The sequence below is a fragment of the Antechinus flavipes genome, chromosome 1 (assembly GCF_016432865.1).
Source record: "Antechinus flavipes isolate AdamAnt ecotype Samford, QLD, Australia chromosome 1, AdamAnt_v2, whole genome shotgun sequence".
Classification (NCBI taxonomy): domain Eukaryota; kingdom Metazoa; phylum Chordata; class Mammalia; order Dasyuromorphia; family Dasyuridae; genus Antechinus; species Antechinus flavipes.
Window position 1 is genome coordinate 128,184,694 of NC_067398.1, and position 27,852 is coordinate 128,212,545.

A 27,852-nucleotide genomic window follows, 5' to 3' on the forward strand; every position below is an offset into this window, starting at 1 on the left:
TGTAGTTAAAACCTTTTATTAAAAAAAAATTATTATTTTTACTTTTTGGAACTGGCTATTAGAGATTCAATGTCCTGAAGGATTTCTGAGGTTTTCTTCAATGCTAATGATACACTCTTTTGATTAACTTCTTCACAAAAGCTACAGGGTTCCGAAGATTGTGGTTTGGAACTACCAGAAGACTGCTTGGTTTTTTTAGTAGAAATCTGATTTAGGACACTGTTGTTCTCCAATAAAACTAAATTGCTTAATTAAGGAACATATTCTTTTTTTCATTTTTAGAAGTCTTTTGACTAACAAACTGCCTTTGAAACTTATGCTTTTAACTGTTATATAATATAGAAACTGCAGAAAAATTTTAAAGAGGAACATATGAAATCTATATAATTTTTATAATGTAAAGAAACATTAAAATCAAAATTTTGGATTAATGATTTGTTTTTTTTTAATGAAAAGATATTTTCTTAAATGGGAAAAATGTGTAAAGAATATGTTTACTTTGTATGAAAAAAGTCAGTATATCTAGGATAAAGGAAATAATGAGTTGGAGAGAGAAAAAAATCTTTGAATCATATGTTTCTGATAAGGTCTGATAGCCAATAGTTATTAGGAACAAACAGATCCGTAGGACCAAAAGGCATTCCCCAATATGGATATAGGGGTAAAAGGATCTGAGAAAAAAACAAAACAAAACAAAATCAAAAACAACTTTCAAAAGACCTACAAAGTATTAATAACCATATAGAACACTAAGATTCAAGTGTTAGCAAATTACAGCTGGCAGGCCAAAGCTAGCCACCTTTTGCTCAGGAGTTAAGAATGGTTTTTATATTTTTAAATAAGTCACTAATGATATTAAAGAGGAATGAAAATTAAATCACCTTTAAGTTTTACCTTACACCAAACAAAATTATGAAGCAGACATAATATAATTAATGCTGATTTCAAACTCTGCCCAAAGGGCTATCAAATTGTGCATATCCTTTGATCCAGCAGTCTCACTACTGCTTCTATATCCAAAGAGATCATAAAAGGATCATAAAAGAAGGAAATGGACCCACATGTGCAAAAATGTTTGTGGTAGCCTTCTGTAATGGAACTAGAAACTGAATGGATGTCCATCAGTTGTGGCACATGAATGTAACGTATATGAATGTAATGTAATGTTATTGTTTTGTAAGAAACAATCAGCAAGATGATTTCAGAAAGATGGGGAAAGACTTACATGAACCAATGCTAAATGAAGTGAGTAGAACCAAGAGAACACTGTACACAACAACAAGAAGATTATGTGATTAATAAGTGTGATGAACTTGTCTCTTTTCAACAATGAAGTAATTCAGGCTAATTCCAATAGACTTGTGATACAGAGAGCCAACTGCATCCAGAAAGAGGAATATGGGTACTGAATATGGATTACAACATAATATTTTCACCTTTTTAAAAATTGTTGTTTGCTTCATTTTTTCCCCTAATTTTTTTCCTTTTTTAATCTGATTTTCCTTGTGCAGCATGATAAATGTGGAAATATATTTAAAAGAACTGCACATGTTTAGCCTATATTGGATAACTTGCTGTCTAGGAGTGAGGTGGGGAGAAGGGAGGAACAAAATTTTGAACACAAGGTTTTGCAAGGGTGAATATTGAAAACTATTTTTGCATTCATTTTTTAAAGAAGCTTTTTACTTCCAAAACATATGCATAGATAGTCTTCATCATTCACCCTTGCAAAACCTTGTGTTCCAATTTTTTTTCTTCCTCCTTTCTCCTCATCTCCTCCTCAGAGAAGTAATTCAATATATGTTGAACATATACAATTCTCCTATACATATTTCCACAATTATTAATGCTTTGCATGTATTTTGAAAATAAAAAGCTATTAAAAGAAGAAAAAAATGAAAGTTGAAAACTATCTTTACATGTATTTGGAAAAATAAAATACTGTTGAGAAAGAATTTTTTTTAAAAAGAATAATCATTGCTAAAAGAGCTATATAAAGAGAAGCACACCAGTATATTTTGTTGATGAAATTGTGAAGCAGTTCATGCATTCCAGAAAGCAATTTGTAATTATGTGATACAATTAAAATAACTATTTCCTCTGATTTACAAATTCTCACTGTTAAGGCACATGCTTCAAAATCAATTGACTTCAAGGTCACAAAAATATTTGCAGTAGTACTTTTTGTAGTGGCAAAGAATTGAAAACAATCTGAGTGACAACTATTGACATTGGAATAACTGAAGTTGTAGAACATGAATGTAATGGAATGCAGAAGAATGAATTAAATATGATAAATACAGAGAAGCATGGAAAGATTTCTATAAATTGAAAAGATGTAAGCAGAACCAGGAAAACTATGTACACAATGTACAATGATTAATGTATATGGAAGAATAAAGATAAAATAAATGAATGTTGTGAAATTATACCGAGTATACCAAATACAAGATAAATGGGACTTTCTTCCCCTGCAGAGTTGAAAGGATATGGATGTGGTAAATTACAGATAATGTCAGATTATTCTCATGTGTTAGTTAATTTTGCTAAATTGTTTTCTTTTTCTTTTTAATTCTTTGTTACAAGGGAGAGGGAGGAAAAAGATAATTTGGAAAATGTAGGTAATGTTAAAAGACAAAAATTTCTTTTAAAAGAAGATTGTGCTCATTTTGGTAGTATATCCATTCACTGAAGAATAACACTTCCATGAAACGAAACGAACAGGGGAGCAGAAACCAACTGCATGTCTTCAAGGACAGTTTTCATCATGAAAAGTTTAAAATGTGTGTGTGTGTGTGTGTGTGTGTGTGTGTGTGTGAGAGAGAGAGAGAGACAAATTTATAGTAGAGTTAACATTTACTTCTGAGTACAATGATTCTGCTTAACCTGAACCTAAAGAAAGGTATAGTACATGTAGCTTTCATAAGGCCAAAAAATGTCTGAGAAAAACAGGTACAATGTGCACTTTACAAAAAGAAAAGCTGTTTGCTTTTCTTTCATCAACCCTAACAATGTGGTGCTGTGGAAAGAATACTGGATTTAGTGTCAGAGTTTGTGGATGTGTGACAGACAAATTACTGTTTCATCTGGACCTTAGGTTTCTCAAAATCAGGAAATTATAATACTATATGACCTTCAGAGTCCTTTTCAAGATCATAAAGTCCAATAAAATGTTAGCACTGGCATTAGAATGGAGAGTTACAGTCACAAAGTATTAACTCCTATTTTAAAGAGGTAATAGTGATGTACAATAAGAATTTACTTTGAAAGGATACAGTTAAATTTTCGCATTTTTTCAAGTTCAGAAGTAACAGACCTGCAACAACAACAACAAAGAATAAATTAAGATCAAGTGAAGTAATAGTTGTAAATGTACTTAACACAGAAGATATTTAATAAATGGTTTTTTCCCTTACACCCTCCCCTTAAAAGTTTAAAACTAAAAGGTTATGTGGTTATTTCACTAATGTATTTTTGCTCAATTTTACTAACAGAAAGCTTGCATATGTGATACTATCCTTATTTTTCTAATGAGTCATATGTACACAATCTTGAATATGACAATTCTATTGTCATTAACTGCTACTTAATATATCTTTTATTATTATTTAACTTTTCCAAATTAGTTTTTCATCTTTCCAAGTGGACTATGAGTTCTGTGAGGTCATGTTTTTATAAGCCCTTGCATCTTCAGGCGTGATTTATACAGGGGTTTGTATGAACAATGAATGCATTACTTTGAACAGTAATTGGTTAAAGTGTCAGGACTTTTAAAAACTTTTTTGATGGAAATCTTTCTAAAAGGTACACTTTCTTTTTTTATTAAACAGAATTTAAGAATCTTTTTGTTCTTCTTTTCAAGGTTTCAAACCACCAATTACTATGATGAAATATTAATGGAGACAAAGTGAGAATTAAGGATGAATAGATACTGACAAGTTATCCACTTGAATTTGATTTTATAATAAACCTTAATTTCAATATTCCTATTCAATTATATGCTGCTTTGTCATAAAAGACAGAATGAAGGGAAACCAGATCTTTACACAATTAAGTGGGAAAATCCTATGTAGAGCAAGCACAAGGCATCATTTTTTCCCATGAAATGTCTTCTGTAATTACATTTAACATTCTAGATAAAACCCAGTTTCCTGGTTGGATCAGTAAAGAAATACTGAGAGGTATGCAGATTGTAACAATATTGAGACACTGCCAAGGAGATCATTTGTCCTTAACTTATGCAGACGAGATTTCTTGTGCCTTCAAGCATACTGTTACATTCAATTTGAATAGTTATATACAATGTTGGTGATTATTTGCCTATTATTTCTCTTGGGCCTTCTAAAATCAGCAATAGGTATGATCTTAAAGCAATTATTTGAGTAGAAATTCAGGCAGCCATTTGCCTACATTCTATTTCTTCATTCCTCTCATGTTTCTCCACAGCATACAGCTGGTACTCCTCATTACTGCTCCCCACACTGGCCATTACTGTCATCTCTAAGACAGCTAGATGGTGCCAGGGGATACAGCACTGAGCTTGGAATCAGGAAGGCTGAGTTTCATGAGTTCAAATCTGGCCTCAGACACTTACTGGCTGTGTGATCTTGGGCAAATTACTTAACAGATTAGTTCCTCATCTGTAAAATGAGTTGAAAAAGGAAATGGCAAATCACTCCTGTATCTTTGTTATAAAAATCCCAAATGGGGTCAAATAGAATAAGACAGGGCTGAAATGACTCAACTATAAACTGCAATCTCTGCTGATTTTTTTTTTCAATTTCTTTCCTTATCCCCCTTGTCTCCTGTAATTTTTCATTATGTGCCCCCCAGTATCCTTCCACAGGTAAATTTTTTTTTTTTTTTTAAAAAGATTTGGTCCTTTAAACTATCCAACGTGAAGGATTCTTTTTCTTTTGAATGAAAGAAATTTCTAATATTTTGATTGTAACCTCTGGGTCTATAGTTTTTGTTTCCATTTTTTTTTGTTGGTTGCTAAGGATGGTGGTGGGGAAAATGATAAGAGGAGAAAAAGCAGGTTTGTTTGCTACCAAAAAGGTTTTTTTCCCCCAGTCACCTCTGGATTCACAAAACCTGCAGAACATTGCATCCTGAGTAGTCAAGGTTTTATTGGATGAAAACTCAATAAATTTGTTGGTTTTTATTTTGATCTAATAAACATGTGAAAAGAATTATGTCTGTTTGCACTCACTATCACCACTGTAGGCTAGGTCCAAAGAATCTCATACTTGAATTACTGTGTAAAACCTTCTACCTGGTGGTGACCATTACAACGTCACCATTACAACTCATTTTTCATTCTTCTGCCAGAATAATTTTCAACAATAAAATCTTCAATAACAATAAGTTCATCTACAAATACTACTCTTTTGCTCAAGAAACTATACTGATGACATTTCATTCAAATTCTCTATCTTACTTTTAAGGTTTTCCATCATCTGGTGCAATATTTTCTACTTAATTTTACCTCCACCATGATTTGACTCCAGTTAAGTTCTTCACTTAACTGTTTTTAAGGCAAGCTCATCTTGTTCCTCTTACTTTCAAAAGAATTTTTTCCACTCCATCTAATTAAAATCTTATCTTCAAGGCTAGGTGAATTCTCCATAAAACTTCATCCAATTAATCCACTGCTGATTTCCTCTTCTCAATTTCTAGTGCACCTAACTTTTTTCTAACAGTTCTATTCGTGTTTGTCTTGTTTTTCTAACTAGAAAAAATGTGTAAGAAAGAGGACAGTAAGAAGGACTCTCTCCTACTTCTTTTGCACCATTGAAAGCTCCTATAAAAATGTTGGGCAAGGAGCCCAATACTTGTGGATTTACTCATTTATTTTAGACAAGACAATCACATCAAAGTCTCTAAAAACACATAGTACTTCAGCCTGTATTTAGGATTTCCCTAATGCAGTCACAACATATGTAAAATCATATGATCATGGGATTTGGAATTGAAAAGAACTTTAGATTTCTGGTCTAAAACCTTGGCCTGCAGATTATTTTTAAAGTCTCTTAAATTTTGGCATAAAAGTGATAACTGAGTATGTCACATAGTTTTTTTTGCTATCAAGCATTTTAGTCTGAGGACTCCACTGCTAAATTATATAAAATGTCATTAGTAACACTTCTGTTTAAAATTCATTCTATAGTTTTTAGGTTCAATGAGCTATGAAAAATAAGACAACCACATTTAAATTACTCTAACAGATAATTTATTTAGGGAAAGGGGGAAAAAAAAAACTTCCTCTACATTCACAAATGCAGCTTTTTAAGCTTTCACTATTGATTATGTTCCCTACACACATAAAGTAGATAGAAAATTATTAAGAATACCAGTTTTCTTCAGTAATAGGTGATGATGGAGGATATGTGAAAATCTCCTGAAGATTAGTCTGAGTGAGACTCTTGCACCAAGCTACTACTGTTGTCACATACCTAGGTTGAATATAAGTGATTAGGAAAGGAAATCATTTAAATCACCTATTTCAGAGAATAGAAACTTACTCTTGCAGACTATTGGGGAAAAGACTAGTAATAAAAAAGCAGATAAAGTGTTAAGTGGTAACTTATCTAAATTTAATTCAACTTTCATTTTTATGCCATAATAAAAGATCCTTATTCACCAGGAGAAAAAAAAATAACTTGAAATATTCAACAAATTTTAAACAGAAAATCCAATTTCATTTATAAGATCATCCTCCCCAAATAAAATGAATTTCAACTTAATTGCTTTTTAAAAAAATATATTTTTATAAGTTTCACACAAAAAACTTTTAATAAATTTTAACATATTATATATGTGTATGAGATATATGTATATTTTAAAAATTAAAAATTTAATCAGTGCATATATAAATATCAAAAATGCCTGCTTCAGTCAGTTTGTCAAATAAATGTGAAAGTTGTGGCCTTAAAGGCTGTCTGGACAAGGTATTAAATTTGTCAAAAAAGTAATGGCATCTAGCTACATTTTTTTGTTGTTTAAGGTATGTTTTACCTTAGACAGTAATAATACTGTCAATATGAAAGAAAACTTTGCTATTTAATGAAATGTTTTCTTTTACCAATATCTAGTTTGGGAAGCTGTTAACAATTAGATGATAAAACTCAATTTTTGACAGACAGACAGACAAATAAATTTTAAATTTTTAAAATTATTTATATTTTTAAAGTTTTAATTTATACTTATATAACTAAAATATATTTATATTATAATACATGAATACATGAAGGAAAAGATAAGTTTTACTATAGTACCTTTCAAATTGTCCAGGATGTTCCATTTGAATTAAATGATCCTGTCCATCTGGGAGAGTTAATTTACACCAACCTAAGGTAACACCTTGATTTATCTAAAGAAAAAGTGAGGAGAAAGGTTTTTTAAAAGTTTCACAAGTCTAAATCTGATAAAATATTCCTATTTTATGCAAATAATAGAGAAATATTCAGCAAATAATTGAACCAGCAAAGAATTAGCAGATAATTTAAATGCAATTAATACTTTCACTTGGGATGTGGACACTACTTTGACAAATTATCCTTACATCAAGATAACCCAACAAAGAGAAATAAAATGAAGTTAATTAAATTATTAAAAGATATCAAGAAAACACAGTCCCTTCCAGATCTGAGTATTTTGTCAAGAAAGCAGAGTTAACATTACAATGTTTCTTCATTTTTTTTTTGTATTCTGGGGAAGAATGGACATCCATATTTCAATTGCAAAAGTACATAGTTCCCAACTTAGGAAAAACAATGATAAAAGTTAGCATTTACAGAGAACATTTAAAAGTTCACAAAATACTTTAACAAATAATATTTTTTTTTGATTCTTTCAAGAAATCCTGGGAGGGTGGGTACTATTGTTATTATCCTCATCTTAGAAATGAGGAAATTGGGGCAAAGAAAAGATCAAATCTTGTTCAAGATTATACCACTAATATAAAGATGAAGTCAAAGTTGAACCCACGTCCAATGTACTGAAAACAATTTGTCAAAGAAATAAATTACAATATTCAGGTTTTCAACTAACCTACAGAAGAATGTTTAACCTGTTGAAACACAATACTTTGGTTTCTCTAATGGGAATTATATCTTGGAACCTGGACTGTCCATCCCATACAAAAATTGATTCCTTTTTTTTTTTTTTGGCTGCTCAAGACAAATAAAAGGGACTCCCTCCCGCCCCCATTTTTTCCAATGTGGTAATGCTAAGCTAAGAAGGGATTCAACAGCATTTGCTAAAGACTAGGATGGCAGAAGCTAGAGGTTTTTTGATAGGTTTTATTCAATTCTTTATCTTTATCAAACTATTCAATTCAATTTTTTGATAGGTTTTATTCAATTCAATATTGAAAAATAATAGCAGGAAAAGATGTTTCATATTTTTACACATATAATGTTGAAGAGAAATACCTTGTTGGAGAACCAGAATAAAAAAGGCAAATTGCCCTGAAATACATTTACCTGTGTCTTTCTGAAATTCCAAATTAGGGTTAGGGAAACACCATCCAAAAAGATAGCAAATACTTTATCATCAGAATACACAAAAAAACTTCCTATCATGGGAATGAGTGTCTCCCTCAAAAGCATTGGCATATTCCCTTTATTTGATCCAGAAACCTAAAACCAAGTAAGATGAAAAAAGAACATTAGTTATTCATAAACAAGATTTAAATAGTCAACTAAAAGCCATTTTAAGACTCTACCCCTCCATGCCCAACTCTGATTAAAAAATGGCCAATCATGATTCCAAAGAACTGATGAAAATGGTAGGCTCAAGATGCAGAATGAAGCATTAAACACACACACACACACACACACACACACACACACACACACACACACATACACACACACACCCCAAAACTAACATGGAAATTGGTTTTACTTGACCAAGCATATCTGTTACAAGGCTTTTTCCAGAGATGAGGTTTGTGAGACTGAGAAATTAATCTTCTATGCAATCTCCAAAGAAAATCCATTAAACTTTCTCAGTGCCTTCCATAGATTATTTTTAGTATTTTGTGACTCTAGGTTCTTTAAGGCTATTGTAGCAAACTATAGGGCTTGGCTGATTTCAACAATGGAAAAACTTTGATATGGCCTGGATGAAAACCTGCTCTCTGAAGACCAGATCCACTCATGATGGAAAGGCTTAATTGTTAAGTACAAAAATATTTATAATAGCTTTTTTGGCAAGGGCAAAGGATTGCAAATTAAAGGGGGATTCATCTATTAGGGAATGGCTAACCAAGTTGTGATATACAAGTGTAGAAGAATGATACTATATAATGAAAAATGATATTTCAGAAAAACCTCTGTATGAACTGACAGAGGTTTGTGAGATTGAGAAATTAATGCTTATTTGTTAAAAAAATATATTTTTAAAAAGAGGCTTAACAACAAAAGACTGGTTACTCATGTAATACATGAAATTCAGGAAACAAACTTGTTTTGTCTCTTTCTGCTTCTACAGTTAAGAGTGAGGGGGGGAAAAGGATACTAATAATAATTCTAAGACCATCAATGAATGTTACTTTATCTTAATTTGTGACTTTTGTCCAATCACAAAATTTCAAATATAAATTATAACTGAACAAAATAATATCATACATAAATATAACGGAACATCCAGATTGAAATTCTTGCTATAAATGAAAACCAAAGACATGAATTAGTTTTAGTTAAATTTAAGTGTCACATAATAAGTTCTTCTCTGAGATAAAGGAGTTGATAGTATTGGATTCATTGAATGTTCAAAGATAACAAACATAATTTCATGGGACATTTAACTATTTTGGAAAGCAATTTTCACAATGAACTTCCAATGTACAGAGATCATAACAATAATTACTTTTAACCCAAACACAATACCATATATCTAGGAACCAACAAGAGTTTACTGAATTTGCCACAAAATTTGCCACACATAGAGTCCCCGAGGGAACAGAAAGGCAGCTTATATAAGTTTCAGTTTAGCCACGAGGTGAATTAGGTATGGGATACCTTAGGACTGGAGTTATTCCTGCAGGAAGGAAAACAGGAATGGGAATGTAATATCCTTTGATAGAATAGGCTTATTGCTGGCTAATAACAGAAAAGATTCCTTTTCAGATTAGCTATCTCATGTAATCTCACCCCAACAGATAATATCATTTCTGCTGTTTCAGCTTTAAGGGAAAAAAAAAAAACAAAACTCAAAGACAGGATGGTGATTCAATATAAAGAGGGCCAAAGCCAGTATAGAAGGGGACAAAATGCTGGTGTTTAAATATTTTTTCCTGTTATTCACAATTCCTCTCTTACACTGTCATAACATTTTTAAAAAATAGGTTTTTATTTTGTTTTCCCTCTTTCTCACCTCTCCAAGACTAAAAAAGCAAAAAGGAAAACCATTGTAACAAATGTGTAAATGGGATTGCTTAAAAGGCACAGTTCCAAACTGTCCTTCAGAATGGCTCAATTCATGGTTTCACCAATGTGCAATTAATGTACCTGTTTTGCTATAGCTTTTCCAACATCTGTCATTTTCTTTTTTTGTCAACATCACCAATATATGATTGACATGAGGCAGAAGCACAGAGTTTCTTTAATTTGCATTTTTCTAATTATTAAAGCTTTGGAGCATGTTTTCATATGACTAAATATGTTCTCTGAGAATCAGAAGGTATTAAAATATGGCAAGCACTAAAATATATCACAAAATATGGAATGAGTACATCATAACAGACAAGTTAACTGGTAATTAGTTATTAGTTATTAGGTTATTAGTCATTTACAAATAAGATATCTGTGTGAAGTTAAGACCAGCAATTGGCCTTGAAGGTCAAAATCTAGTCTAAAACAAGATAAAAATGAGAAATTACTAAATTTGATAACAATAGTTCCTATTCAAGTCTACTGAAACAAGCTGCAGATTTTGAAAGATGGAAAATATTCAAAAGATTTCTGCTAATACTTATAAGGGTGAAAAATTTCAAACATTGTGTCTGTCTGTCTCACACACACACACACACACACACACGTTCTCCTTTGCTTGGTGGAGGAACATGGAAACCAAGAAAATTACACATTTGGAGCCTAAGTTTATCTGTAAAATATCATGGAAGAGTATGATTGAAATATGAGCATTATCACTTTAAAAATAGCAAAAAAAAATTGAGAAAATGACTTTGAAAACAACTACATATAAAATACAAATAAGTTAGATTATCCTAACATGATTGTGTTTGAAATTAGAATAAAAACTAATGTGAAATAATAGTTTCATTAGCAATTCTAGGGTTCTATTCTTAGTAATAGTAATGATTATCACCAGCAGGCCCAGAAGCTATTCTATACAGACTCTACAACTCATTATTTGATATACTAGGTAAAGATATGGCAATAGCACTTCAAAATATGAGACCACTGCTCACACCAAACAAAAAAAACACAGAAAGAATCTGAACTGGAGTTGAGTACCAAGAGATCTGTTTATTTTTAAATTATCTCCAAAAGAAGAACATTCTAAAAGAACAGAAGAGATCAGAGGTGGTAGATGGTACTTTGAGGATTAAGGCAATTATTTTGTTCTGTTGAGCCAAGTACATACCATTTTCCAGCAGCATATATTATAATTATGGCTTAAAGAAAGTCTAATTTTGACACAATGTTGAAGAATTCTGAAAATATGAAAAAAAATAGTTAAATATAAGCAACTCAAGTTGCACATTTTAGTTCTTAATAGTACTTCATTCACAGGATCAAACAATATTTCAGATCAAAAGCAATATTTGCTTGCATTAGAGTTTGCCATAATCTTTTATTTTCCCCACGATTGATAATTAAGACCCAAGAAGGGAGTTTTAGTTGCTGCCTTTTCATCTAATATTTCAATCAGGAGATGTTCCTCTTAGATTGTCATAATTATTAAAAAAAATGGTTTGGATCTGTGATTTCTTTAGTATGAGGAGCTTCTGATATAAAAATTCTTTTCAACAATGCTGACTGTCTACATAAATATAATTTATAAACTTGACAGTTTTCTGGGGGTAGTGAGAGGTTAAGTGACTTGTCACTTGTCAATCAATAATTACACAGCCAGCATCTGTTAGAAGATATCAGGTTCCTCAGTCTTTCTATCTCTTATGTCATGCTACCTCTCAATTCCCTTTGATAGCTATGCTAGAGATTTTAGTTTCATCTATGAAATGATTCCAAATTGGACTGGTCAATCAGATACCTATCTCTTTAAGGAAGAGCCACAATCAGCTAAAGAGAAGTCATGAAGCACAGCAATGCCTGGAGACAGCGGAAATAATGTCCTCAAAGGACTTTTAACCTTCTTTATGCTAGAGTTTACTTACTAGGAGGAGAAAAATATTAATGTGAAACATATATCTCTGAGACTTGTATTGCTTAGGTTTTTTTCCTGGTTGAAGCTCTAAATGGCAGATAGAAAATGTAAAGATATACTTATGTCCTAGGCATGTAAGTATTTTCCTATTGATATGTCTAACAATGTATTTTTTTGGTTCAAAAATATACTAAGTCATTGAATTTTAGAACTCAAAGATCAGAAATTAGTGACTTTAGACTTTTACTTATGGGAAACTAAAAGGTAAAGTTGTTTACTCAAGATGAAACCATTTCATAGTATCTACCAGCTCCAGATCTTATTCCCTAAGTAACACAAAAATGTCTTAGTATAGTATTTCATAAAGCTGAAAAGTAGATAGCTTACCTGGTGGCCTGTGTAATAAGGGAGCAAACAGAATAGGAATTCCCTGGTCTATCTGGAGGAAGGTTTTTTATTGAATACATTTTCTCTTCTCTCTGAAATGTAGTTAGAAATATATTAGTTCTAAATTGGCACAATTACTGACAATTAAAAAGCATGTGATTATTAGGCCATTGCACTCTCACTGAATTTTACAGAAAATGAAGTTTTTAATCACAAATAACAAGGCATAACATTTCTATATCATTATATCTCTCCAATTACTCAACTGGAAATTTCAAACTCTTTGCCCCAGGGACATCTCAAACTCAACATGTGCAAACTTAATTATCTTTCCCTCTAAAACTTTTCCCTCTTCCAAACTTTACTACTTCTGTGGGAGGCAGTACCATTTCCATTCTCCTCGGTTCTTAATTCTCCCTCACTCTTCACATACAATCAGCTGTTAAATTTAGAACTTTCTGTCTCCACAACATCTCTTCTAACTGATCCCCTTCGTTATCTTCACAAAGCTTATTGCAATTATTAGACTACTGTAATAGTCTACCTAATTCAAGCTGCTTCCCACTTTTGTTTATCCAAGATTGTTAATGATTTTTGTACTTTGAGTATATTACATTTCTACTGAAATCTATTCCAGTACGTTCCTTTTATCTTTAGGAGAAAACCTAAACTCCTTTGGCTCTGAAAGACCTTCACAGCCTGTCCTGAACTTATTTTTCCAACCTCGTTGTACCTCATTCTTCAACCTGCTCTATGAATAGCCAAAAAAGCTTTTTTTTCTGTTCTTCATTAAAATACTCTATACTTCATGTTTCCATGCTTTTGCATTGGTCCTGCCCCTATGTTTGAAATAAACTCTCTTCTCATCTTGTCTCATAAAATCATCAAATAATGACAATACAAAAAAATCATCAAAAAGATCAAATTTAGATAAGTATTTGTCCCCTGAAGTTTTCTTTTGAAAATGTAGTTTCATTTTCAGTGCTTTAAATTTAGTGGGGGAAATTGTTATACGATTACAGCATTATATTGAATTTTTCAGGTAAACATACGAAATGCTACTATAAATTCAATATTTTTTCTTCAAGTAGCTCAAACATCATCTTCTACATTAAGTCTTTCTTGTTGTCCTCTGTTAGTATCTTCCCAAACTAATCACTTTGTATTTATATTTTTGAATAATTTTAAATCTTAGCTTACTAAAATCCAATTATGCCTTAACCCTTTCCATTTAAATATAAAAGTAAACTTAAACAGGGAGAATAAAACTTTAATTGAACAAGAAAGCAAAATTGCTTTGTTATAGCTGAACTTTGCATAAAAGGGCACATATTACTATTTTATAGACTAGGATACTCCTTACATCTATGGCAGCTACTGATACTATAGATAAAGAATATTAGACTTGGATCAAATCCTGTTTCAGAAACTTCCTAGCTGTGTAGAGAACTTCAAAACTTAAAAAACTATACAAATACTAACTATTATTGTTATTATATGTCATAATAATATTTTACTTTTATATTTGTTTACACTTTACAGGCTAAGATTAACTTAATTTTCAACTATCTCTCCCGCTGGTTTTATTAAGCAATTTATCCAATTTTCCATTCTACTGTAGATAGTAGGAAAATTCTCTTTACTATGATTGCAAAGAAAAGTAGGACAATATAATGATATCTCTTAAGAGAGAGATGGCAAATGTCTCCTGGGTAAATTAAAGTCTATTATTTAAATATATTTTATCATTCTATGTCCACTATAATCTTCTACAAGTACTAAGCACGATCTATCACATTCTTCATGCATTCATCTGATCAGAAAATTCAAAAAGAATAATTTTAATTAATATTTACTGATATTTTAAAAATCGTGCTAAAATGATACTGGTTTATAAACTTTTATCATATGCTAGAGGAAAATATATGTTTTCAAGCAAGACTGCACAGACAAATCAAGTACAGTAGGGTGAAAGGATACTGTCAGTGAGCTGCCTAAATCTATGAAGAACAACTTATATCCTATAAGAACAACTTATTAAAACAAAATTTTGCAATTTGGATGACAATGCAGTTTGTGCCATGACTGAGCAATATACCACAACACAATGAATTGTAAGACAATTTATTTCATGAAGTATATCTTTACAATTTAAAAAGCCAAACAAAAGTATCAGAAATATCAGAAACACCTACTCAACCAACAGTATTGTTGTGTGGAGATAATGATTATTAAGACCTTACTTGTCCTGATTCTTTGTGTGCTGGAGAGAATGTGAAATAGTTCCCCAAAAAAGTTCCTTCTGATTTGAGAATGGATCCATCACCAGGAAAAATTTCTATTAAGTTCACAGTTTCAAGAGTTAATCTAAAGAAGGATCAATGTTAAACCAAAATTAATTTTTTTTTCTTATATACATAAGAACATAAAGATAACTATGAAAAAATATAAATCCTTTGCTCAGCTGGGATGAAATTTTTATTAAAAGGAACATTTTTTCAGTTTAGTTCAAATTTAGTTTTTTAAAAAATGAACAATGTTACTACATGAATATCTTACCTAAATAATGTACCTTTATACCATACTACTTTTGCAAGTTCAGGATAGGTATATTCTTGTTCCTGCAAAGATGAATCAGAGAAATTCCATCTGTTACAAAGTAAAAACAAATATGGAATTATTTATAAGAGTACTCCATATGTTTACCTGAAAAAGTCAACATAATGTTATAATCATATAATGATTTCCCCTATGAAATTTAGAGCATGAAAAATCAAACTACATTTTCAAAAGAAAATTCCAGGAGACAAATACTTATCTAAACTTAACTTTTTTGATGATTTTCTGTATTATCGTTATAATAAATTCTAATATAATTAATTATACAGTCAAGCCAAATCAGCCTGGTGGAAAATTGGCCCCAAAGACATGAGAATGCACCACTTTCTTTCTTTATAGAGGTGAGTTGACTAGAATAATGAATCAGACTTGCTTGAAAATGAAAATTTCCTTCCTTTTTTGTATTCTATATTTGAAAGAACAACTCTCTGGGAGGGAGAGAAATATACAAGTGATATGAAAGGGAAATACAAGTAATATAAAAAATAAAGATAGCAATAATTTTAAGAATCAGTTTAGATGTTTTAATTATTTTAAATTTCTTTTGATGAATTCTTTTATTCCAAGAATCTCAAAAAGTTTTGGTACATTATTGTCATAAGAACTAACCATATTTAGGGGCTTTAAAGTGGCTTCTATATTTTTTTCTGCATTAAAATGATAAATCTTCAGGATTTACCATCATTATAGCATGTCTTTTTTAATATTGGTGATAGGTGATAGATAAGATTTCAACCATCTACTAGACATCGTTTTCTTGTGAAAAGAGCATTGGATTACTAAGTATGAACGGTATGGAATAATTGTTGGCTTGGGATTTTTTTTGGGGGGGTGCAAAGCTAGAACTTTGAGGGCAGATATAAATTTTATTATATCCATTTTAAGATTTGAAACTTAATATTTAAGAGTTTTAGAATTTTTCAAAATATGAATATGGTAGAACTCTTCTGAAAAGCAATTCTTTCATTACCTGTGCAGATGTGGATTATGACAACTGAGGGGAAGAGCTCTGGGAAGAACAGAAACCTCGTCATCTTCCTTTGAAATATCAGATGCTGAAACTGGGATCTGTTTAACATTCTGATCAGCTTGAAGAAAGTCAAGTGCCAAAGATAAAGGATATTTCCATTGTTCTGGACATGACTCCACTGACCAGCACTGTTTCACCCACGTGTACACAAATGTGTATTTCTTGTGAGACAAAGGTGTCATCTCTTTCCCTTCAGATTCATTTACAAAATTATTTGCTCCCAATAATTCCTTGGATTTCATGATATAGCAGTGTGAATTATTTTCCTTATTCTGCAAACTTTGTCCATCAAAAGTTGTTTGAACCATACAGTTTTTGCTTGCTTTTTCCCATTGGTGATGTACTTTTTTAAAATCATTATTCTTTTTTTCTGGTAGTACCATTAGTGAGTGAGACTTCTGGCTGATTTTGCATAAAAAATGTATAGTAAATTCATGCTGCTGTTTAGGTAGACAAAGATAAGCATAACCATCTAAAGATGAAATCTTCACAGTGCCGTCATCCATACAAATCACTGCATCATGAGTATCACGACTGGGCCACCTGACTTCTGAGATATCAGTATAAATAGACTGTTTTTAAAAAATAAAAGAAGGATTATAATAAAGATTTTCTATAAACAATTCAACTCTTCTACTTAAGTGTTGACAATACACTCAATATTAGAATTAGAGCTTAGTAGACTAAAGACCTTGGCTCTGTGACAAATGATTCCTCTGAGAGATGCTTATAAAATTAGCTTAAAACCAATTCAGCTTCCCTTTTAGAGCTCAAGTCACTGTCCCACTCCTGGTAATATAAGTTAGTGGAAGACAACTAAAACCTCAGGGCTCTAAAAAGTCTCTTCCAATGCTATACTCTCATGGCTTAATTATTCCCTGTACTTTCATTCCAACTGACTCCAGATCCTGGCGATATTGTCCCTTTGATTATTTATTTTTCCTTTGGGATCCCCTTCTTTAATGTCAGCATACTCTTCCATTCCTATAGTCCTTACATTTTCTTATGGTAACTAAAATTTTACTTTTCAAAAAAAGTTCTCAAATCTTTTCTTATATCAAAGACCCAGAGTTACAAGTCAAAAGTGATCCAGTCCAACCCCCTATTTTACAGATAAGAAAACTGAGGATCCCATAATAATAACCTGAAAATAGCAAGTAAGTGGTAGATCTAAGATTTTAAATTGGGTTCCATAACTCCATTCTACTGTCTTATAACACCACTGGTTCTACAACTTTTTTCTCAAATTTAGTTCCTGTTATCTACTGTCTCTGGAAGACTCTTCCTGAATTCTTCACTCTTTCTCTTCTTTCTGAACTTTGTTGTCTTTTATGGCAACTAATTTTCTCATTTCTAAGTCCCTTTTAACCCCCTGGCCTTAACTCCTACAACTGCTATTATTTCCATCTTCACCTTACTTGTTCCACCCAACAAAGTAAATCACATTCTAGACTTCATTATCATTCAAACTGCTCACTGACAAGATTTTTAACTTTGAAAATCCCTTTTCAGAGTACTGCTTTTTAAAAAGTCCTTTACTTCTGAACCCGTACTTTATCTTAATCATAATGTCAATTTTCTCTATTTCTTACTCATCTCAGTCCTTCTCATATGCCTAACTTCTAGCTTCTCTTCCTTCTCTCTCTTCAGTCTTAAATGGCCAGTTGAACAATATGTTCTATTGTTGAACAATATTAATATTGTTCTATTCTTAGCAATAAAGTAAGAACTCTAATCTTAAATGCTTCATCCATCGTACCATGTTTTCTTTATTGTTTAACCAATTCCTACTCCGCTTCTCCTTCCAAATAACTTAGCTAATGTTAGAGATATGATCCTATCTTTTCCTGTTTCCTCTGAACCTTTGCTTTTCTGTCTCTTTCATTTTTAATTTGTCAACTCTTTACTAGCTTGTTCTATTCTGACTATCATATGTAGATGATGAAGGTAAATAAGACATATTAAAAGCAAGGAGACAAATCTAACCTCATGGATATGAATCAGCCTTAGTGGGAAGGGACTAATGAATGGAATATGGCCCTGAAAGGCTTATTCATTGGGAGCAGAAAAAAAGGGGGAGTGGAATAGAACTGAGTAATATTAAATATTTCTGCTCATATGAGTAATTCAAAAAATTCAAGTACCAGTAAAAGCACTTGGGAAAGGATCAGCAGAAGGAAAATACAAATGATACTGTTCTGATAAAACCACCAAGACAGAAGGAAGAAATACATGAGTTTAATAAACAGATCACAAGCCTGCAAAAAAGTGACTGGATAATTTCATTTTATCAACTTCTGCTAAATTACTCCCTAAACAACTGATTTTCTTTAAATGACTGAGGAAATGGGAGGGGGAACAAGTATTTATTAACTACTATGTGCCAGGAACTGTGCTAAGCACTTTACACATCCCACCCATTTGCAGTACTCAATAACTTTGTGCCATTATATCATATCTATCACATATACTATCTTTTATGATCCTCACAAAAACTCTGAGTTATAAGCTAATATCTGAGCCTAATCTAGTCTGAAATAGTACCTGAGGTTGGATTTGAACTGTTCTTCATCTGCTTTAACTGCTATTCTCAGACCAAGAAGGAAAAAAAAAAAAAAACTGGTTGATAAAGTAGAAACATTAACAATAGTTGGGGGAAAAAGGAGAAATGACCAAACCATCTTATAGTTCATGAAGTAAAAAGAAAGAAAATCCTAGTCTGATATGTATCCTAGATTTTTGGGAGAATGGATTTCAAAGGGTATATTGAAAGGATAGTTAAAACTCCAATACATAAGATTGTATTAGGGAAATCAATGAAGAAAGGGCAAGAAGCTCTCAAGAATTAAAAGTCGGAATAAATGGAAATAATTTCAATAAGGAAGAATATGGAGATGTGTAAAAAACTGATATGCGTGCATGCAGAAAGTTATTAAACCCTGGAAATTTTTAAAAAGACTGAAAAGATAGAAGCAAAGGAAAAATGCAAAAGCAAGGTATGATTATATAAGAATGTCTAGAATACTAAAGTAGAAATTGGTGATGAATGCTAAGGACAAAAAGAAGATATTAGATTTTTTAAAGCTTTGTTGAGGGAAAAAAAGGATCAAAAGGGATAGTGGAAATTTTGGTAGATGCAATGATAATAACAGACACCAGTCATAATAATTCCTATTTTCTCTGCCACCGAGAATGATTATCAGATTGGAAATGACAGGACACAAATGGCCTATTGGGAATTGTAACTCAAGATAGTTAATGATGAGAGAATTATCTAATTAGATTATCTAATCCTAAATAAATTTGTTACCAACTCTACATCCACAGATATGGAAAGAACCAACAGACAGGATTCCTTAGGTAATCAGAGTAATATTTACAAGATTGAATCATTTTGGACTTATTCATAAAAACTTCCAGATCTTTTCTAGATGAACTGCTATCTTCACAAGTTTTTGTCATCTTAAATTTGTTGTGTTTCTTGAACCTAAGTGTAACTCCTTACATTAATCCTTATTAATGTCTTTTTTTTTTTTTTAAACAGTATTGTGGTCTGTAGAGTTCTTTCGAATTTTGATTCTGTCATCTATATCCACTATCCAATCTAGTATTTTTACTTTCTACAAATCCAAGTCATTAATCAAAATATTAATCACGGATTTGAAATATTTCACTAGAAGCCTTTTTCCAACCTGGTATTAAACCAATTTTTTTCAGAAAAGTTCTTCTTTCAGTCATGGTACTTGACCTACAGAATATACCCACTATACTATACCCACTTCTCCTCTCTCCCCTTTTAAAGTCAAAACACTTGCCCTGCAACATCTATCTCTTCTGTTCTCTAAGATCTTTCAAAGAATACTCACAGTGGCTGGACAATCACATCTGCTAGAACTTTTAGTAACTTGAGATAGTTCATTTGCAGCTAGTAGCATGAAGTTATCAAAAAACATGTTGCTAATTCTTCCCCTCCCCCCAAGTTTAGATCTATCCTACTTTAAAGCAAAAAACTTGTTAAAAACAAAAAAAACCCACCTCTTTTTATATTTTGATGCCACTTTTCCCCCCTTCATTTCTGATCTTTTACAAAGACTTGTTTACACTTATTGGATCTGCTTCCTTAACACTATCCCAAATCCTTGTAATATGGGTCCCGGCTCCTAAGTAAATAGCTTTCTATAAATTTAGCAATAACCATCTGAAATACTAGATTTAAAGGCTTCACGCTAGCCTTCATCCTCTTTGACTTCTCTACATGTGCTATTATGAACAATTCTCTTCTTTGATTTTCTTTTCTCCTTTACGTTCCAAGACTTTGCTGCTTCTTGCTTCTTTTTCTCAGTGAGTTATCTTTTCAAAATCTTTTTCTAACTTCTTCCTTTTTCTATGGTGCTGTTTGACCCTGTTCTGTTCTCTGCTTTCCAACCTTATCTGTTTTTTACAATTTCAATATTTAACTTTCTAGAGATCAACCTCAAATTGATTCCTATTATCTAGGCCCATTCTCCCAAGTACTAGTCTTAATTTCCAACTGCCTGCCCTGCCTACATATATGTACCTCTCCCTATCAACACTTTAAATTAAATGCTTAAAACCGAACATCTTTTTTCCCCTCAATATCTACTAATTCTTTAGTTTCTGTTAAAAGTATCATCACATTCTTCTAGGGATCTTGCAAATAAATTTCAGCATCATTTTTGACTCACAACCACACCTTCCCTTCCCCCCACTAATCCAATTAATTGCATAAGTCCAAAACAATTGGTTTCAGTCATACTGGCCAACACTGTGGAAAGAATAAGAAAGAAAAGGGAGAGCAGTCAGGTTAGGAGTGAAACCATCAATAGAGGGGCAGGACCTTTAGGGTATAGATCCAAGAGGCAACACAGGGGAGAATCAAATAGGAAGAAGAACCTGTGGAGAATAGCACAATTTAGTTGCAATGGGCAACTGCTATAATGGGAAGAATTACACAGTACCGGGGAAGGAGGTACAGGATCCTTCAGGCAAAAGGTGGGTTGTTCCAAGGTGCTCCTTTGTGATGATGCTAGGTATGGGAAGCATAGGGAGAAATCCTTGAGAAACTGCACAGTAAGGTAGAATAATGGCTTCTCTATCAAATTACAGATAAGACTATAGAAAATGGCCTAATAGTCTTTTGAACAATTCTTCTAAATACAGAGAAAAATAGCATGAACAACAGAAAAATCCAAAGATAGGGTGGCCATTTGAGTTGGCATGTAGGCTAAATGGAAGGGAGAAATAAGAATGAAGGAATATTTTTCTCTCTCTCAGAAAATACTAATAAGTTAATCTCTAATAATAATAAGTCAACTATAATGTAAGCAAGAATCACTTTAGACCCAATACCCCTGGAATAAATTCATGAATGATGAGTGATACAAATATTTATCTTAGTGGTCTTCCAGAAAATACATTTTTAAGAAAAAGTATCTTACATTTTTCTTTTGACAAGCCTTTTGACATTTCATCAAAGTTTCACTAACTGCCTACTGTTGTGCACATTCAACTTTAAGGGACTAAATCTCAAATCAACATGTCCAAACTGAACTCATCTTTGCCCCAAAACATACCTTTTCTGCTGACCTATTTGTTTATTCTAATTCTTCACTTACAATTTAAATAGTAGTTATCTTTTCTTCTTTCTTTCCCATATCAATGGACCAAAATATATCTGTCTTTTCTTCTCAGTATCTCTTGCATCCAACTGCTTCTTTTCATTATTATTGATATAATCTACTTCATAAAAGTTACTGTGAGGCTCAAATAAGGATGTATGAGAAAGGGCTTTGAAAACCTTAAAATACCACCTCTCCATAACAACAGATTAGATAGAGATGGATATATATCTATTAATAATTATCATCATTATACTGGCTCAATTCCTTGTTATACCTCTTGCTTGGACCACTGTGCTTCCCCAACTCAAATCCATTCCATTCACTGATAACTAATTCAACAGATATTTCAAATTATCATTACTCTGTTTTAAAAAATTTCTGTTTATCAAATATTCAGTCCAAACTCCTTTAACTGACATTCCAGGACCTACACAATCGACTCCATTCTGGACTCAGATTCAGAGGACCCTAGGTTTCATTCCTGGTTTTGTTATATACTGTCTATCATTTGATTTTTCTGGGGTCAATTTCTTCAGCTGTAAAATGAGTAGTTTAAAATGGAAAATTTCCATAAAGGTCTTTTTAAAGCTGTATTTGTAATCTCTTCTAGTTTTAAATTTTAGGACATTATTTTTATTTCAAACTACTCTCTTTCCATATATTTTGCTTCAGACTTAACAATAAACCATTCAAACTATCTCAAACTAGTTGTATTCTATACAATCTCCATGTCTTTAGCTTTTTTCCTAATGTCTGGAATGAATTTTTCCCATCAGTCCTTGTAGAAATTCTACTTAATGCCCATATGCAGCCTTCTTTGTGAAACCTTCCTTGACCTCTTTTCGGAACTCTCATGCCATGTTGTACTCACACATTTATACGGCTGTAATCATATTATATTTATTTGTGTCTATCTTATTTCCCCTACTAAATTGCAACTCTTTACAGGAAACAGACTATCTCATTTGTCTCTGGAACATTCCCAGGGCCTTCTTCAGCACTTGCAAATTAGATAATTGTTCCACAGAGATCAAAATGAATATATAAAATCAATACTTTCTAGAAAAAACTCACTGCTAAAAATATTAAAGGAACAAGAAATATTAGGATTGTAAACATCTTTTCAAATGTCTATTTTACCTCAAAAGACCTTACAATTCGCAGTGATTTTCCAAGAATTAAAAAGATGGTCATCTCTTGTGAAAAGTTAAGGTTTGGCCTAAGGATAGGATGACAGGTCACATAACTCTTCTCCTAAATATGAAAATGCTTACATCTGTTATTGCATGGAAATCTACAGGCTTATATAAGCCACACTCATGATTCTATTTCCAAGGGCCACAACAATGAAATAAAACAATTAATGTAGAGGAATGATACCTAATTTATTTTTTCAGGTTATATTTAAGAAAATCTGAGTCAAATAAAAGCTTACCTGTTTTCTTTCAGAAGGTATAATGCTTTCAGGTAAAAATGGACAATTAGAAAAGCAATTTCTAAAATCTAGGGCCTGCAGTAATTGCTCCTATGAGAAAGAAAAACAAGTAAAATCTTTGATACATTTGATACATTTCTTAATGAAGAGAATGAGTTATCCAGAGATTTAATTATCTTTTATCTTCACTAACCTCCCTCCATGATCTGATAGTATTATAAACAATGTCCCACACTGACTCACTCTGTAATTACTAATAACAAATTGGGTCCTTTGACGAATTCTTTCTGGTTGCTGCAAAGGATGTGCTGAAATAGGAGGTGCCTTTTCAAATAGGAATTCGGAGCCACATGGAGAAAGCTGTAATTTGGAGCCATCAAGATAGTGTACTTCTACTGAATCATCTTCATAAAGTACCATGCGTTTTTCAATCTCCATTGCTAATGAATGTAAGAGTTTTCCAAGAACAAACCTATATTAAATAGGTCATAACAGCACAGTTTTCTCAATGCATATTAAACCTGTTAAAATAAAAGAACAAATTAGTTTTATAGATTTAGAGCTGTATAAGACCTGAGATTATTTAGTCCAGCATCTTCATTCTTTACAGATTAGAAAACTGAAGCCAGAGAAATTAACTGATTTTTCTGAAAATACCAAGGTAATAAATGGCAGTACCATAAAGAAATCAGATACTCTGGCTCCATTTCTACTGTACTATAAGAACTATATTCAAATTAGAGATTAGGATTTTCCATGGAATTCCTTATTTTTTCAATTTTTGACATGGAAATAAATGGAACAGAAGTTCTAATGAGTTGATCAGTAAGTATTTACTGAATGCCAACTAATATCCCAGGTACTCCGCTATATACTAAGGATTTAAAAAAGATTGAATCTTCATTACCATGTATGTTTACATTGTTACGATCTCCCCCAACCTTTTTTTTTTTTTTAATATAAATTTAAAACTCAGAAATTTTTTGCTTCTCAGTGAGGTAGAAACTTTAAAAAACCTACCTGAACATAAATTAATTTTTCAGAACTTCATCATATTTTTATCTCCCTATAGCCATCAATTATCAAAAACTAGTTTTCTGAAATTCTGTATCATTTTTCACAGAATTTACAGGTATGTGAAATGATATAAGCTGTTTTCTCTCAAGGGTACATGCATTTAGGTGGTCCCAAGTAGTTTGCTCTTAAAGAACAGCTTTTTGAAAGTACCTATTATTCTAGCTGAACTGACTTGGTTTATTCCACAAAGCAAATGCTTTTTCCTCTGTATTTATTTGAAAATACACACACACAAAACTACTATTGGGGATATTTACAGGACACATACTAGTTTATGCATTTCTTAATAGAGCAGTTAACTATGCCATCCGAAGGCAATTCTACTCCTGATCATCATTTATTACAAGAAAATCTAAGAAACAAAATCTAATATGTAACCCAGAAACAAGATGAGGGCCCATTGATTGGGCTGGAAAAATCTATGGAATAAGAATTATAATGACATTACTATGCAGTAAAAAATAATTTGAAGAAACATGGCACTGCAGAAGAAAATAAGAGAATAAATACACAAAAACAATGTAAAGAAATCACTTAAAGGTAATCAAATTGATTAACTACAAATATTAATGAAGGTCAAGGAGCACAGATAAGAAAACATATCTTCCCCATCAAAGCAGTGGTGGAAGTATATTAGATTGTAATGTTGTATAAATTGATGTGGTTATTTTTTTTTTTTTTTTGCTTCTCTTTGACTCAAGGAAGAGTTCAATATAGAGGATGGGTTGAAAGAATTATGACAAAAATTAAAAAGGTATCAATAAAACATTTTTTAAAAAAGTAATTAATATTTCATTTAGGTGTTATCTGAGACTTGAACCATTATTACAGTTTGATTTGCTTTGGGGATAACATCCCTCAAATAAGTACATTTTCCTGGGGGGAAAATATTACTGCTTAGTTTACCTGGCAATAAATAATGTTTTACAAATAAGTGCAAATACAAATATGTATTCAATAGGCAATTTCCATGCCAGGCTGCTTTTTTTTTTTTTTTAAAGTGCTCCACAAAATGTTTAATGAATAGCATTGATTGACCACAAACAAAAGTGGAGACTGGGTATCAAAAAACAGATTAAGAAAGGAGCTCTCCAAGCTGGAGGAAAAAGAGTGTATGCTAACCCACTCATGCCTCAGAACAGTGGATGACATTACACAAATATTTAATCCTTAAACTAGCATGTTTAAAACACAGCTAGTTCTGCATACTTTGTTTTGGTTTTGCTTGGTTACAAAAAGAACCATTTGGTGTGGGAAAGAGGAGTATATTTTGCAATGGAGGTGATGTAAAAACAAAAGATAATAAAGATATAGTTTTTGAAGTGTTGTGATAAATGTTAATAAACTTGTAGATTTAATTAACAAATACATAAATAGATTTAATAAATCTAAACCAAAGGCAATTAGACTACACCAAGAAAGCATTCTGAATTAGTGCATCAGTTTTAATATGTTTAATAAGTTATCTATATTTGACAAAATTGGGTGTCTCATTTCCATCTATAAATCATTAATAAAATAGCCATCTTTCATTCAAAAAGTTCTAAGAATTAGATTTCTCAGACTTCTTCTCTATATATTTTACCTGGCTTCAACTATCCATATTTATGTAATTGACTTAATTTGCATGTTTGATACATTTCCAAATGTTTATTGAACAACTTCACATGTATGTCCAAAATGCCTCCTTTCCCCTCCTTCCTATGCATTTCCTTCTAATGACCTTACTTTTGTAATTGCACTACCACATTTCCAGGCATATGGGATAAAAACCTGGAGTCGTCTTTGTCTCTTCTTAGCATCAAACTCCTATTGATTCTACCTTTCCAGAACTGTAACAGTCCTTCTCTATGACACCAAAACCTCAGTTTAGCCTCTCGTTAATTCCTACCCGATTGTTTGCAATAATTTTCTAATTAGTCCTGGATAAAATCCACTCCTTCCTTATCCTGATATTCATGACCTTCACCACCTGACCCAAGTTCATCTTTTCAAACTGTTTAATCCCCCATGGAAAAAAAACAACACATTCCAAGTGCAGTCCAGTGACTACAACTCATCATTTCTTAGTCAGGGAGTCTGGATAGAAATTCCCGTCCTTACAACTCAGTATTCCTGTGACTACGTGAGCTTATTTTCCGCACCTGAATCCTGGAAATAAAGCCGCTGTTGAGTTATTGGTATTAAATCAATGTGAGTTAGGAAAAATTTCCCTTTCCCAGTTCTCACGACTTCCCACTTCCATACCATCCCTCTAGGGTCCCGCGTCCAGGTCCTGACAATGCCACCTCCCCACAAAGCCCCACTTTTTCCCCCAGGAAAACAATTTCTCGCCTGGTGACTCAGAATATGTTGCTGGAGGACGGTTGCTGCCAGTTAGCCTTTACGTCGGTAGTTTTTAATGTAGAGTTCGCGAACTCAATATTTTGTCGTTAATTTTTGTTAACTTTATTCCGGTGTAATAGATGAGCTTCATTAATATTTATAGACGCTGCCTCTCCTGCCCGCCACTGGAGTCTGGGTCACGCGACAGGCAGAGAAACAAAACCCAAAACAAAGAAAACCAAGTATTTCCACTATAAGCAGGAAATAACGATAGCGGCCAAACACCCCTAACCCCAAGTAATGTGATTACAAGATCTCCACTCCTACATCCTTCTTTGCACTCCCCGGAACTTCTGAGGGACTGGAAGGAAGGGGACGGGATCACGTGATTTCTTTCAGCCTCGGTTTCCTTCCCTGAAAAAGGAAGGCTGTTCTGCCTACCGTTCCAGGTCGTAGATAATACTTCTTTGAAACAGCTTTGCACGCCAGCATAAACAGAAACTACCAGAAGCTGGAGAAGGATAAAACCACGTAAGGAGGAGAAGCTTCCACTCAGCAAACTCTAGAGGAATAGAAGCTTCCGACTTTCCACGAAAGAATTTAACCGTCCCGGGGTTGAAAGCAGGAAGTCCCGCCTTCTCCCTGGAGCTACGCTGCTCATTGGCTAGCTCGAATAAGAGGCGGAGAAACACTCCGGGGCAGACGCCGCTCCGTGGAAGTTGCCAACCTAAGTCAGGCAGGCACCGGAAACACCCGAGGTTCAGTGGCTCCCTTTTCACCATCCCTGTTTCCTGATCGAATTTATGCACTTTGCTCCAGCAGGAGCCTTCCTATATTTTCTCTCTGGCGCACTCAAAGATCACTGCAAGTGTGTGTAGCAAACCATGATAAATGTGTAGTGGTCACGAGTGGGAGTGTGCGGCTATTCCACCGAGGAAAATCATTGGTAAATTAAGTAATCAACATGTTTCCAATAA

At 32.6% G+C, this 27,852-nt stretch overlaps 1 protein-coding gene across 4 annotated transcripts; it reads right to left on the minus strand.

The window, feature by feature from the left end:
• Positions 1-27,501, minus strand: C1H5orf34 (chromosome 1 C5orf34 homolog). Of its 4 annotated transcripts, XM_051990515.1 has the most exons (13): positions 27,317-27,496; positions 23,717-23,994; positions 23,474-23,563; positions 16,337-16,968; positions 15,307-15,396; positions 14,991-15,114; positions 12,748-12,839; positions 11,617-11,686; positions 8,487-8,642; positions 7,278-7,372; positions 6,354-6,455; positions 3,276-3,316; positions 1-238 (listed from the first exon to the last, which is right to left on the minus strand). In XM_051990515.1, the coding sequence occupies exons 2-13, from the start codon at positions 23,909-23,911 to the stop codon at positions 39-41; spliced, it is 1,887 nt and encodes a 628-aa protein (XP_051846475.1). In that variant the 5' UTR covers positions 23,912-23,994; positions 27,317-27,496; the 3' UTR covers positions 1-38. The 4 variants fall into 4 exon arrangements, with proteins under 4 accessions (XP_051846475.1, XP_051846471.1, XP_051846486.1 ...); XM_051990511.1 differs by having other exon boundaries at positions 23,717-27,496; XM_051990526.1 differs by lacking the exon at positions 27,317-27,496 and having other exon boundaries at positions 23,667-23,755.
• Between the last annotated feature and the right edge of the window lie 351 nt (positions 27,502-27,852).